At 39.3% G+C, this 13,491-nt stretch overlaps 2 protein-coding genes across 2 annotated transcripts; both read left to right on the plus strand.

Annotated features, from left to right (window-relative positions):
* The first annotated feature begins 3,133 nt into the window (after window positions 1-3,133).
* Window positions 3,134-9,787, plus strand: LOC115380428 (sterile alpha motif domain-containing protein 9-like). The gene is made up of 5 exons (XM_030081618.1): window positions 3,134-3,279; window positions 3,955-4,049; window positions 4,262-4,358; window positions 4,616-4,682; window positions 6,403-9,787. Exons 4-5 carry the CDS (start codon window positions 4,659-4,661, stop codon window positions 9,532-9,534), a joined length of 3,156 nt encoding a protein of 1,051 aa, XP_029937478.1. The 5' UTR covers window positions 3,134-3,279; window positions 3,955-4,049; window positions 4,262-4,358; window positions 4,616-4,658; the 3' UTR covers window positions 9,535-9,787.
* Window positions 9,788-9,793: 6 nt separating this feature from the next.
* LOC115380429 (sterile alpha motif domain-containing protein 9-like) lies at window positions 9,794-11,842 on the plus strand. Its single transcript, XM_030081619.1, has one exon. The coding sequence runs from the start codon at window positions 9,810-9,812 to the stop codon at window positions 10,899-10,901; it is 1,092 nt and encodes a 363-aa protein (XP_029937479.1). The 5' UTR covers window positions 9,794-9,809; the 3' UTR covers window positions 10,902-11,842.
* The last annotated feature ends 1,649 nt before the right edge of the window (window positions 11,843-13,491 follow it).

Genomic DNA, 13,491 nt, shown 5'->3' on the forward strand with positions numbered 1-13,491 from the left:
TTAAGTGTAAGGGGGGAAAAAAGCCTAGCTTACTTATGTATTATCATTTAATTATCATTGAATGATTTGTGATTACCTAGATCCCTCCTCTCTGAATTTAAGAATGTGATGGCTGTAGGAATAAACGAATACTTATACCTATTAGTTTTAACATTAGGGAACCTGAACCTGGAGCCAGAGGGCAGGGGCTGAAACTCAGAGATCAGGGGACGGGTGGCATCTGACAGGATGTTTCTGGCCATCCTCCCCACCTGTCTAGTGAACAGATCTGACAGAAAGCTCTGTTGTACTCCCAATACCTTGCTGCTCAACGCAACTATCCTGTTGAGTGAATTTTTTGGATTGTTGATTGCCCACTACTCAAGGGTACATTAGTGCTGCCACTACCACATACAGTACACACACATACACGGGGACATGACTGTCTTACTGCCGGTCGCTGCACGAGCATGCATTTAATGCACTCATTATCATTTTATAGATTTTGTTTAAATTACGATTATTAGGTTCCATTTTATGGGCTCTTGGCATAGGAAGTAAAAATAATAATAATTAAAAAAAAAAAAAATGTAAAAAGCACAAAAACAAACAAGCATATTTAAACACTGGTAGCCTGGCTTCACTTATGTGAGATTATCATTAAATGGAGTAATGATCATTTGATGGATGTTTTTTTTTTTTTTTGTTAAATTTATTGATCTAGTAGGCTTCATTTTATCGGCCCTTGGCATAACAAGTAAAGAGAAAATCTGAGGAAACAAGCAGTGACCCACTAGCAGCCTTGCTTCATGTGTTTGTGAATGTGATTTGACGCAGAGGACGGAAACGTCCCTCTCGTTCTGTGTAGCGTCAGACTGATGTGGAGCCCGCTGCCTTCAGTGGGGATAACTCAGCTTTATCAGAGTGGTAGGGCTCAGGACGGCCCGTTAAAGTGCTCTAGTTTCCAGAGCTATGTGCGACAGCTCTGTATGGGGTGCCGAATGTAAAAATTCGGTCACCATTTTATAGACAACATATTTCGAACATTTAGCTGACTTTCCTCACATTTAGCTCATTTTTCTTTCATTTTTCTTTCATTTGAGACAAAAATTCATGTAAAACAGCATGTTCTCTAATTGTTAAAAAAATGTGTACACATGAAAAATAAATCTAAATCTAAATGCTAAATCTAAATCTAAATGTTAAATGTAAATCTAAATGTTAAATCTAAATGTAAATGTTAAATGTAAATCTAAATGTTAAATGTAAATCTAAATGTTAAATGTAAATCTAAATGTTAAATGTAAATGTAAATGTTAAATCGGTCGCCAAGTGTAAAGCTAAATATTTAGAAATTATGCAAATTGGGCAGGTCAGCGCCCATCGTCCACGCCCCTGGCAGTAGCCTCAGATCATGTGGCCCCGCCCACACCACCGACTGCGGCTCAGTGGGTGAGGCGAGGTGAAGAGGCAGAGACATGGCCGGTTCGCTCCCGACAGAGGAGCTCGAGAGGGCCGTTGTGGCCGGTGTGCGGGCTGCACTTCAGGGGATGATTCCACGGGTGCACTCCACACCACAAACGGTAAGTGAAGCAGTTGAATTTTAACTTATTAACTAATTCTGGACGGAGTTCCTGTTAACTTAGTTAGCCGGCCGACAAGCTAACGTCACCGTTTGTCAGTGTGACTTGGATGCTAGCAAAGGTTATGTGATCCACAGTAAAGATTAGCTATAGCTATGTTTGAAAAACGTAACCCCAGTTAACCACAACTCAGTGGTTACCAGTAGCAATAGTGACCATGTTTCATGTCTCTCTTTTTCAAGACCCTTTTTTGGAAAAATACTTTTTATATGGACATTCTGCAACATCAGCCCATGCTAGCTTTAAACTCAGTGCGGGGTATAGCTCTGTGGCAACTTCAAGCGTTTTTTTGCTGCATCACAGCCCTCGTAACGTTACTCATTCACAAAATCGCACACCCTCCTAACCCTCCAGCTGGAGCGGCATGTCCGCTGGCTGCTACATTCAACCGGGTGGCGGCGCACACTGGCCGGCCCACCTGATGCCGGCCGGTGCCTCGGCCGGCACCACGCCCACCCGGTCAGGTCTGCCGGATCTGACAGGTGCGCTGCGCACACAGACTGCCATATATACCTTTCATCATAAATCAACTTTTGTTTATACGCAGTTGCAGCAGCACAATGGACAGCAACACAGACAACATGGTTGATTATTGATTGTGTGACTCCGCCATTCGCAGGTAATCGCGCTGCGCATTAAACGAGTTTGCTTAGGGCAGGAGGAGCTACGTTAACAGGAACAGCTAACTAAGTTAACAGGAACTCCGTCCAGAATTAGTTAATAAGTTAAAATTCAACTGCTTCACTTACCGTTTGTGGTGTGGAGTGCACCCGTGGAATCATCCCCTGAAGTGCAGCCCGCACAACGGCCCTCTCGAGCTCCTCTGTCGGGAGCGAACCGGCCATGTCTCTGCCTCTTCACCTCGCCTCACCCACTGAGCCGCAGTCGGTGGTGTGGGCGGGGCCACATGATCTGAGGCTACTGCCAGGGGCGTGGACGACGGGCGCTGACCTGCCCAATTTGCATAATTTCTAAATATTTAGCTTTACACTTGGCGACCGATTTAACATTTACATTTAGATTTAACATTTAGATTTACATTTAACATTTACATTTAACATTTACATTTAGATTTAACATTTAGATTTACATTTAACATTTACATTTACATTTAACATTTACATTTACATTTAACATTTACATTTAGATTTAGCATTTATATTTAGATTTATTTTTCATGTGTACACATTTTTTTAACAATTAGAGAACATGCTGTTTTACATGAATTTTTGTCTCAAATGAAAGAAAAATGAGCTAAATGTGAGGAAAGTCCGCTAAATGTTCGAAATATGTTGTATGTAAAATGGTGACCGAATTTTTACATTCGGCACCCCATAGCTCTGTGCTGTGCTGCTTTATGGGCGTCAGGCTGTTGGGTTACTTTCACTTCCTTGTTCGTCTTGGGGATGTCTCGTTAAGTTTCGAGAAACATCGTCTCCCTGCCGGGCCACTGCCGAGCAGGGCAGCAGCGCTGCTCAGGTTTCGTTTCCTCAGAAGCATCCCCGCCTCCCTGCTCTGCTTTGCCCTCCTCTGCTCTCCTGTCTCCTCCGCAAACCAGAGCAAGGTGCAGTGTTTCCTCCAGGCAGCCACACACACACACACACCTCCGGCTGGCCAGACGGTCATGACAGCACGGTGACATCGCACAAAGTCATAGGTAAGAAACCCGTTTTGTTAATTCCACAGTCTGGAGTTGAGTTTTTCGGAGTGATCATAGTCTAGTTTGAAAAGAGTTTTGAGAAGGAAGCCCTCCACATATACAAACTATATCCTCACTTCACCATCATAGTCTACAGCTTACTATCCTTAATATCTTTTAATGATCATGAACACAGAGTTGTCTGGGATATGAAAGCTTTGTGTGGTCTAGTCGCCTTTGGTCACAGAGGAATCTCAAATTTGGCCAAATAGATTTGGGTATTGATATCTAATGGGTATTACGGAACAAATGTTCAACTGTTTCAGGAAGTGACCAAGCTCATTTTTATTTTGCATGTCTATGCAAAGTAAGAATTGAAATTATTTTATGTCACACAGGCATAAAAGTAAGATAGAAAGCCAAGCTCTTCTTTTTTTTTCTTTTTGTCACCCTGAAATCCTGATTAAATTCATTGATGGTTCAGGTAAGCCGGTTGGTATTGTCTCTCTTCTTCCTCTTTTTTTTTTTTTTATTATACATATTAGCATAGCATAATATGTGATCAATAAGTGAAATAGTGATAAATTCATGTTGACATATGTGCCATTTTAGTGTTTTTTATTTTCTGTTATTGCTTATTAGTTTAATAGGCACACACTACAGCTTCTTCCTGGTTTGTTTCTTTTGTTTCAGTCATGTTCAGCTGCAGTTGGCACCAGACAGCACACTAATGGAATTTTTCTTCAGGAGTGTAACTCATCGCTCACAAGACAGTGAATATTCACAAGGTGGGCATGTTTATAGTTCATTTGAAACAAACAAATTAATAATAAATAACTTACAGAAAATCTAAATTTGTGACAAGGGGACAAAGATATTGGCTGATCAAGGTGAAATCAAGGCGTAAGCTAGTATAATTGAAATGAACTGAACTATTATTTATTAGAACATTGTTCCTGTGGGGAATTCCTTGTGTAAATTCTTTGCTATATCCTTCCAGTGGCTCTCATCCCAGTCCTCAGCTCCAGCTGCTGCACCAGCTCTAGTCATGCACACTGGATCCACTAGAGGGCCACAGACATGCACACCCTCCTCAGGTATGCCCTCAGCTATGGGGAAGCTGCTCTTTTACTGTAATCACTGATGTGGGTTGGGCCAAATAATTTGGCCTGACACACTAATAACAACAAAATAACAATAATAATAATGCATTCATTCATTTAAACTTGTACCTGCTGTTCAGTGAAAGAGGTTTGAAAATAGGTCTAAATACCCTAAAAATAATGTTTACCAAACTATCACACCTGAGCCAGGAATTCATACAGACAATTTGTAATTCTTTTGTTCCCCCCAGGTTTGATGATGATCTAACTTTATGACGAGTGACAGAGGTTATTATGGCTGATAAAGGCGAAATGAAGGTAAAGTACAGTGTGTAATGAACTCAATTAATTATAGTACACGCTAAGTTTAGAATATAGTCACTTGCACATTTTAGATATCTGCCATGTCATAATCATAAACCAAACTTCTACTACTGCACTGTGAAAAAGTTAGATATTACATCTTGATACCCTAAAGATAAAATTTTACCAATGTATCACATTTGAGTCTGGAACCCCATCATACAGACATTACATTTTAACTCCAGGAAGATAGAGCTGCTCTGTTTCTGAACCTGACCTCTGACCTCTGACCTCTACGACAGCATACTAGGGTCACTGTAGGGAGAAGAAAAATTACAGAACAAGGGAAGGGTGGTAATATTCAGAGAAAAAACTCTCTGAGATTCTCTTCTCTGAGAGTATTCTCTAAGATTAAAGTGGTAAATGTATGAGGAAAAAACCTCACAAATTTATGAAAAAATAACTCAAAAATTCTGACTTTATAAGGTCACAAATTCACAGTCTATTTGGTCCATCATCATAAATTTTAGTGACATTAATTTGCCCAGAAGATGAAATCGTTGTCCATTGTCATCACTGGTCTTTGATGACGCCTCGGTGGTGCTGTTGGGGTCAGTTTCCAGGTGCTAATGGCCCACCATATACCTGTAGGCCAGCCAGAGCTAACCATGGTCTGAGGGGGAGTTACGGCTCAGACCTCAGTGGTTCATGAGTGGGGAGGCTGTGCAGCTGATAAGTACAGATGTCAGCAGCTCGCTTTTGTATCAGAAAAATGACAGCAAAAAGAAAAATGGAGAACAAACGGCAGTCCTGGTCTAACAATCACTATCAGGGTAGAGGAAAACGTCCAGCGTCAAACTGACAGTGTTTGCTGAAATGAGGAAGTTATATGAAATATGTAGTGATAAAGCTGGCAGCAGTGGGGATCCAACATCCAACAGGACGTGCCTGTGAAAAACAAGGCAGGTTCTCTGTACAAGGCAGTTAAAGCACACAACACACAAAGTGGCGTCCAAAGGAAAAAAAAAACCCTTGGCACAGAGCTCTGCAGTAGTAAGTTGGTGCTGGATGTGCAGACTTTAACTACTCAGTAATGTAAGATGGAAAATCAGCACGCTTCTCTCCAATACTGTATCAGTTAACAATAATGAGGAATGAGACAAAATCCCTTGCAGTATCGTCACAGTTAAAATTACAGTTAAAAGATGGAATACATAGAATGCATAAAATCAAAATAGTAAAAGATAAGAAAAAACATGTACAATCAGTAAATTCTACGGCAGCATCAGAAGTCTCAAAAAACTCAGAAAATATGTCATCTTGTTTATGCAATTTAGAATTCAGTGCAAAGGTCTCTAGTTTTGGAAAGTTTAGCTGAATCTTAAGCTTTTGAGTTTTAGTTCTGGATGTCAGACAGCAGCGAGACCATTTTTTATTTAATTAGATTTTTTATACAGGAAAAAAAAACAGACCATTTCCATCGCTGTCCCAATGTTAACAACAATGAAAAGAAAAAAAAAACGTACATAAAAAAAAAAAAAATCAAGAACATTTGATGGCAAATGCAGTTTGGAACTAGCTGCCTAAACTACAAAGCAATTAATTGATTACAACTGATTTAATTTGGAATTAATTATTTATTTAGTATTACACCCATTTTCCAACACTAATATTCAAACAATTACAGATAGCTGAGTTCAAACTTCGGAATAAGACTTTGTTTTTTTTTTTTTAGAGTGAAGAGGCGGATCTGTCTGCTGACATCAAAGACTGGAGTAAACATCAAGTGAGACTATGGGCACTCAAGGAAGCTGCTGTGGAGGACAAATTTGCTGATATTTTGTTTCAACAGGATATTAATGGGTCCAGTCTTTTACTTTTAGACAAAACAGACTTAAAGGATTTAGGTGTGACTCTAGGACCAGCAAAACTTATCATTCATGCCAGAGATGAGCTGTTGAAATTTAGAAAAGAGCAGCCTTCAGGCACTATAAACCAGTCTGGAGGATTATGCAAGCCCTATCCATTCCAAAGATATCATGATGCTTGTAGATACATGGAGAACAGCATTCTTGATGTTCCAGAATCAGGCGCCTCAGACTATATTGAACCCTGCCATGAGTATAAAGCTTTCATCAATACACCAGATGAAAATAAAATGTGTAAGTTCACTACTGAGGTTATTCGCTTTGCAGCAGCCTGCATGAATAGCCGCACGAATGGCACCATACATTTTGGGGTTGGTGACAAACCAGACTTCACCCATGGTGAAGTATTGGGAGTGGATATTAACGACAAAGAGGCTTATGAAAATGCACTGAATCTTGCAGTCGATGACTGTTTTGAACATAAACACAAACGGGCAGCAAAAATGTGCATCAAGCCGCCTCGATTTGTTGGGGTTCTCAATAAGGATATGACATCATCTCAGAAGTGTGTGATAGAAGTGGACATAGTGCCTAACTCTACAATCTGTGAAGAGAACATCTACTCTGTCAGCTTGGATTCAAAGAAAGGAAAGAAGAAGGCAAAAGGCAAAGAAACAGACAAAACTGAACCTAAACAGTCAAAACCTTTCTTTATCCGTGATGGCAGCAGTAGCAGGAATCTCCTTGCGCCAACCACCTTTGCGAAACCTATGGAGGAGTTCAACAAATTTGTTGACAGTGTGGCACAGCTGTCACAACTCCGGAAACAAGCAGAAGAGAAGCACCTCAAAGGGGTTAAAAGCACTGTTCAAGGCTCTAGACTAAGTCAAATGATTACAGGTGGAACTCAGTCATTAGACCAGTCACATTTTGAGCAGTACGTAATAGTAACAAACAAATCACATCCAGGCCAGTTAGAATCACTCACATTTCTTCAAGAGCTCAATCCTGCAGCTGTTTTGGACTTCGATCCAGAATCAACTAAAAATGGTTTGCAGCAGCACTTTGAAGAGCTAAGTACAGTAAATGTCCATCTTCCAGTAAAGTATAAAATCACAGAAGGTGTTGAAAACATTGCAAGCAAGTTGAAATTAACTAGAAATACCAGCTGGGTGTTGTGCAATGGAGGTGTTGAGGATGAGGTACCATCAGACATAGAAAATTGGCTGATAGAGAAGGGAGCCTCCGTTCGAGATGTGATTTCATTCTTATGCCGTAAAGATGTGCTTCCAAGCAAGAGATTCCTTGTTGTTTTCTTACTTTTGTCTACTGTAAGCGAGAAGATGGATCCTCTTGTAGAGACTTTCAGTATATTTTGGCAGGAGCTCAAAGGCACAGAGCAGATTCTTTGTATCTGTGAAAATGAAAAAGCATTTACCTACTGGAAGGACCTTATTGAGGCTCGTTGTGGAACCAACATCTCCAGAAGATGCATTTATGATCTCAGTTTCGCTGAAGTCAATGGCACCATCCTCAGTCTTTTGTCAGAAAATCGCAGATCCAAGCATTTCCTGCCTTGTGGTGGAGGTAGCAAAGTGCTGTTTGAAAAGAAAGTGGAGCGTAGCCTGAATACCTTAGATGTCCTGTGTGTGAACCAGTGTGAAGGAGGAAATGAGAACAAAATTGTCATAGAGGGGAACTTCTACAAAGGAGGAAAAGTGTCATGGTGGAATTTCTTTTTCTCTGAGCAGCCTGGATCCACACCTTTTATCAAGCGGGACCAGTTTGACTTCATCATGAACACAGTCCTACCAGATTTGAGCTCTTTGAGAAAAGCCTGTGTATTATTCAGCCTCATGCATTTGCCTGGATGTGGTGGGACAACGTTAGCCATGCACACTCTATGGGCTCACAAAGACAAGTTCCGTTGTGCAGTTCTGAAAGACAGCAATGCTGACCTAGCTGAAGTTGCTACTCAAGTGGTCAAACTTTTGAGGGATGCCCATGAAGAGCAGTTACCACAAGTCCCTGTTTTGCTTATGATAGATGACTTTGAGGATATGGACAAAGTATTTGACTTGAAGCAGCTCATTGAAAAAGAGTGTGTGACACATGACATTCAGTCTCCACAGGTAATTCTACTGAACTGCATGAGATCAGATTCTTCAGAGCAGACTGAAACAACTGGAGAAACTGTATTCATTGGCAATAAACTCTCTGAGAAGGAGCAGAAACAGTGTGAGCAAAAACTTAAGGAAATAGAAAAAACACAAAAAAATCTTGACACATTCTATGGCTTCATGATCATGAAGAAGAACTTTTCACAAGAATACATTCAGGGTGTGGCTCGCAACACCCTGAAGAGCTTCAACATCGATCATAAATATGCACAGCTCATTGCTGTCTTAGCTCTGTTGAATGTATATTGCAAGGGTGCCTCACTCTCTGTCTCTCTGTGTGAGGAATTTCTAGGTCTTCAACCAAAAGCATTTTGTGGATCTGACAGAGTTGAAGATGGATTTGGATCATTTTCCACTTTAATTTCTGCCATCACAGTTGAGGCTAAGGTCGTATTTAAAGCTGTGAAAATGATCCATTCAAGTATCGCTCAGCACTGCTTGCAGGAACTTGCAACAACACACAGTGTACAAATAGCTATGATTGCCAATTTACTGCTAACCACAGACAGGTTTTATGAGAGCACACAAGGCAAAGACAGTCTCATGCAAAATGTTCACTGCATGTTGGTGAAGAGATATCACTCAAAGGAGGAGGAATCACACTTCTCTCCACTAATTCAGGACATTGCAAAACAGTCACAAGGACTGGAAGAGATGGTGCTGAATGCATCTAAAAGATTTGAGAGAGATGCTATTATCTCTCAGTTACTAGCCAGGTACTATTACCTAAAGAAGAGGGATTTCAAAGAGGCTAAAGACTGGGCACGGAGAGCAAAAGACCTTAACCCTCCTATATTACAGACACATCAGCACAAGTGATCAAACATGAGCTAAAAAAAAAGCCATTGCAGAGGACAAAGAACTATCTCTTGAACCAGAAAAAGTTCAAATTTACCTCAAAATGGCTTGGTCAACGATAGAGGCATTCAAGGAAGCGCACAACCTTGCAAAGAGGGAGTCAATGCAGCGATTTCAGAACAGGACAGACATCAGGCCTTTCAATACTGCAGGGTGCCTGGGAGAAATTCAGGTTTGTCATTGAAATACTGGAAAAGACACCCATATTTTCTACAGGCAGTGTCCGTCATGACATAATGAGTGGAGTTCTCTCTGGTGATCTTACTATTCAGAAAGTAGAGGAAGGGGATCACAAGCGTAACAAGAACATGTCCTACTACTCTGTTCTCAGGCAGTTTGAGGACGTACTTTGTACCCTCAAAAAGAGGTTGAAGATAAGCTTTGACTTTCTTGACAATTTTTATGTCAACTTGGGCTCCAGATGTGGAATGAAAGACAATCGTGAGCGAATAGCCAAAATAGAGCTTTTCAGATGTTTCAAACAGTATGCAGATCTATTCTGCAAAACAGATTCCACAAATCTGTTGAAGAATAAAACCATGAACGTCATGCTTCAGGTACACAATGCAAGGCAATTCTTGGAGATGCAAAAAGCTGATACCTATTCTGGGGTCCTGGATTATCTCTCTAATCAAAAACCAACTGAAGTAATGGAGAAGATTGCCCAAACATATGATTTTCTTCAGGGAAATGGTTCTGGCTGCACTTTAAAGGAGAAGATCAATTTCATCTATGCCAATGTTGTACTAAGTTGTATCAAACCCCATTCACCGCAGCTTGAGCCATTCAAGAAACTTTGTGATTCCCTTGGCCAAATTCTTGGTGGACAAATCTCATCAAGTGAGAAGTTGCCACTGCACTTCATTTCAGTCACACTGTTCTGGCCACAGCCAGGAGGAGATCACCCAGCATCTAAAAACCTGGGAAAGTTTGTATCATGGATGAGGACCTTATATGATGAAAACATGCAGGGAGTGTGCAATGGTAAGAGACCTGTTGTCCATTTTCTCCTAGGGAAGAAATATGGCTATGAGCGGATGGTACACCTTGAGGAAATCAGGAAGTGTGTTAAGGCTGGGCAGGAACAGTTTGCCACAATGTGGGCAAACGGCACAATATGGAAAGAGAGGCAGGTAGAGCAGCTGCTTTGCAGGGTATCAGGTGTGGTGCAGGGCAGATGTATATTGGCAGATACCTCTATCCCAGATCTGAAGGTAGACGTCGGCCCCATGTTCCGAAGCCAGCTTAGTGGACGAGCAAAGGGGTCAAAGGTCTCATTCTTCATTGGCTTCTCAGTGAAAGGCCCGCTTGCCATTGACATTAACTGAAGCCTTGGAGCAGCCTGTTTAAAGATATCTAGACTAATGTTATGATAGATATGACAGAGGATAATCATTGAGGATTCTTTTTTTTTTTTTTTCAAGTATACATTTTGAAAAATGACTTGGGTATTAAAATATTGCATGAATAATTTTGCCTGTATTTTACATGTAGTGTGAGTATCTTTGATCCAGTATTTTACATTGGTGTTACCACTAAGTTCTTTTCATGTAAAGAAAAACTATTTGTCAAATAATCAGTTGAATCTTTAATTAAAACAAGCATTAAAAGAGAGAGTTAAAATTTTCTTAAATCAAAGTTTCTCTCTTGTACTGGGCCAATCTGTGTAAATGCAACAGCCATTTTGAAGGCTGAAATGTTGCTATTTTTATTTTATCTTTTTGTTTTTCATCTTATTTTATCTTTTTGTACTTGACTAATCAGTGTAATAATTAGACCTTTTGAATGCTGAAATGTTGCTGTTTTATTTTATCTTTTTATTTTTATCTTATTTTATCTTTTTGTACTGGATCAATCAATGTAATAACCCGAGACTTTGGGATGCTGAAATGTTGCTGTTTTTATTTTATCTTTTTGTTTTTATGTTTCATCTTTTTGTACTGGACCCATCAGTGTATTAATGAGGCATTTTGAATGCTGAAATGTGCTGTTTTTAGTTTTTCTCTTTATTTTTTTTATTATTATTATTTTTTAAATTTATCTTTTTATACTGGACCCATCAATGTAATAATGAGGCATATTTTATCTTTTTATCTTTATCTTAGTTTATCTTTTTGTACTTGACCCATTAATGTAAAAAAGGCATTTTGGAATGCTGCATTGTTGCTGTTTTTATTTTGGTTTAATTTCATTTACATTTTTATACTTTGTTCCTATATGGTTTGATGTTTGAAGTAGAATGCAAGTATTACCTTTGGCCATAATGTAACATCACATCATGTTGACTAGCAGTGAAATTGTGTCAACCAGTTTCATGACAGTAATCCATGAAATAAATGATATATCATTTTCCAAAAGATGTACTTTTGAATAAAGATTGTGTACTTCAACATTAACATGTCATGATTTTTTTTTCTGAAAAATGTATGCAGGCTATTGTGTCAAAAAGGCAGATTTTTGATCCAGCCTATTATGTTGTATCAGAGCTGATACGTCCCAGTCCTCCTAATATCCTCATTCTCTTTTCACATTTGTCCCACACATGAATTGATGTGCTACAGTACACATACTACTTGCTTAACAGTATGTATTGTGATATTTTAAAAATGTTTAAGTGCCTGCACTCTGTGTTGAAGCTCCAGCTCCTTCAGAGAAGGATTTCAGACTTCTGCCTGTTTTGGATTCAAGAGAAAAGGAAATGTCTCTTCTGACTGCCATGATGATAAGTGTACCTCACACAAAATAAAGTGTTTTGCACTGTTTTATAGAGGTCTTCAGAGTTGACCTTATTCATGTATGTGTATATGGTATGCTTTGAATGTATAAGACAGGGAGTAACTACGCAGCTGTAGTATATGGAGACAAATACAGTAACCAGGCCTGTTTACTGTATTCATTTAGTCACTTTGTGAAATTAGGACTTGGTTTTTTTGACCTGCAGGCTATATTTCAAAGTTTTGCAGGACTTCTTGCACTATTTTTTTTGTCATTCAAGTTTTTATTTAATTTTTTCATTAATTAACTCCCTACAAGTAAAGCATACATAGGGAAAAAATATAATAATAATAATAACAATGAAAATAAGAGAAAAAACAAACAAACAAGTCACAAGTGAAATGGGAGAGAAACCCCCCCAAAAAAACAAACAAAAACAATACAGCACATCCTCTAATACTAAACAATGTCACACAAATCCTCAACCCAAGACTCCACACAAATCAGTCTTCTTCCCCTTACATATTATTGGCATCTATTTCAAACCTTTATGTATTTCAAAAAACGATCCCAGATCTGGTAAAATTTCCCTTTGTTATCATTTAACCTAGATATCATCAATTCAAAGGAGGCATTATCAGTCATCAACTTAACCCAGTCATTAATTTCTGGTCGAGACATACTTTTCCAGTGGCGCAGAATAATTCTAGCTGCAGTAATGAATCCTGTCAATGCTAAACCAAACTCTGCTTTAGATATTCCAGGTGGTAATTCTGACCTATCTCCCAGTAAACAAAGTTGGGGAGATTCTGGTAAAGATTTTCCAAGCCATTCACTCATTTTTCCAATAACCTCTTTCCAGAACGGAAACACTTAAGAGCATTCCCACAATGAGTGTAAGAAGGTACCTGTCTTTACCTTACATTTCCAACACATGTTGTTCTGTATCAATCCCATTTTATAAAGTCTTACTGGTGTGTAATAATATCTGTGAATGATCTTATAATGTGTAAATTTACCCCGTACATCTCTAATGGACCATCCCATATTTGTTATTATGTCTTTCCATGTACCTTCTCCGATACTAGAATTTAGGTCCTGTTGCCAAATTAGTCTTAGATTTTCATATCTCCCACATTTAGCATCTGCAACCATGTTATAAAATACTGAGGCTGAGTGGGCGGATCTAGGTAAGTCAAAAAA

Source organism: Myripristis murdjan, chromosome 21 (assembly GCF_902150065.1).
Source record: "Myripristis murdjan chromosome 21, fMyrMur1.1, whole genome shotgun sequence".
NCBI lineage: Eukaryota > Metazoa > Chordata > Actinopteri > Holocentriformes > Holocentridae > Myripristis > Myripristis murdjan.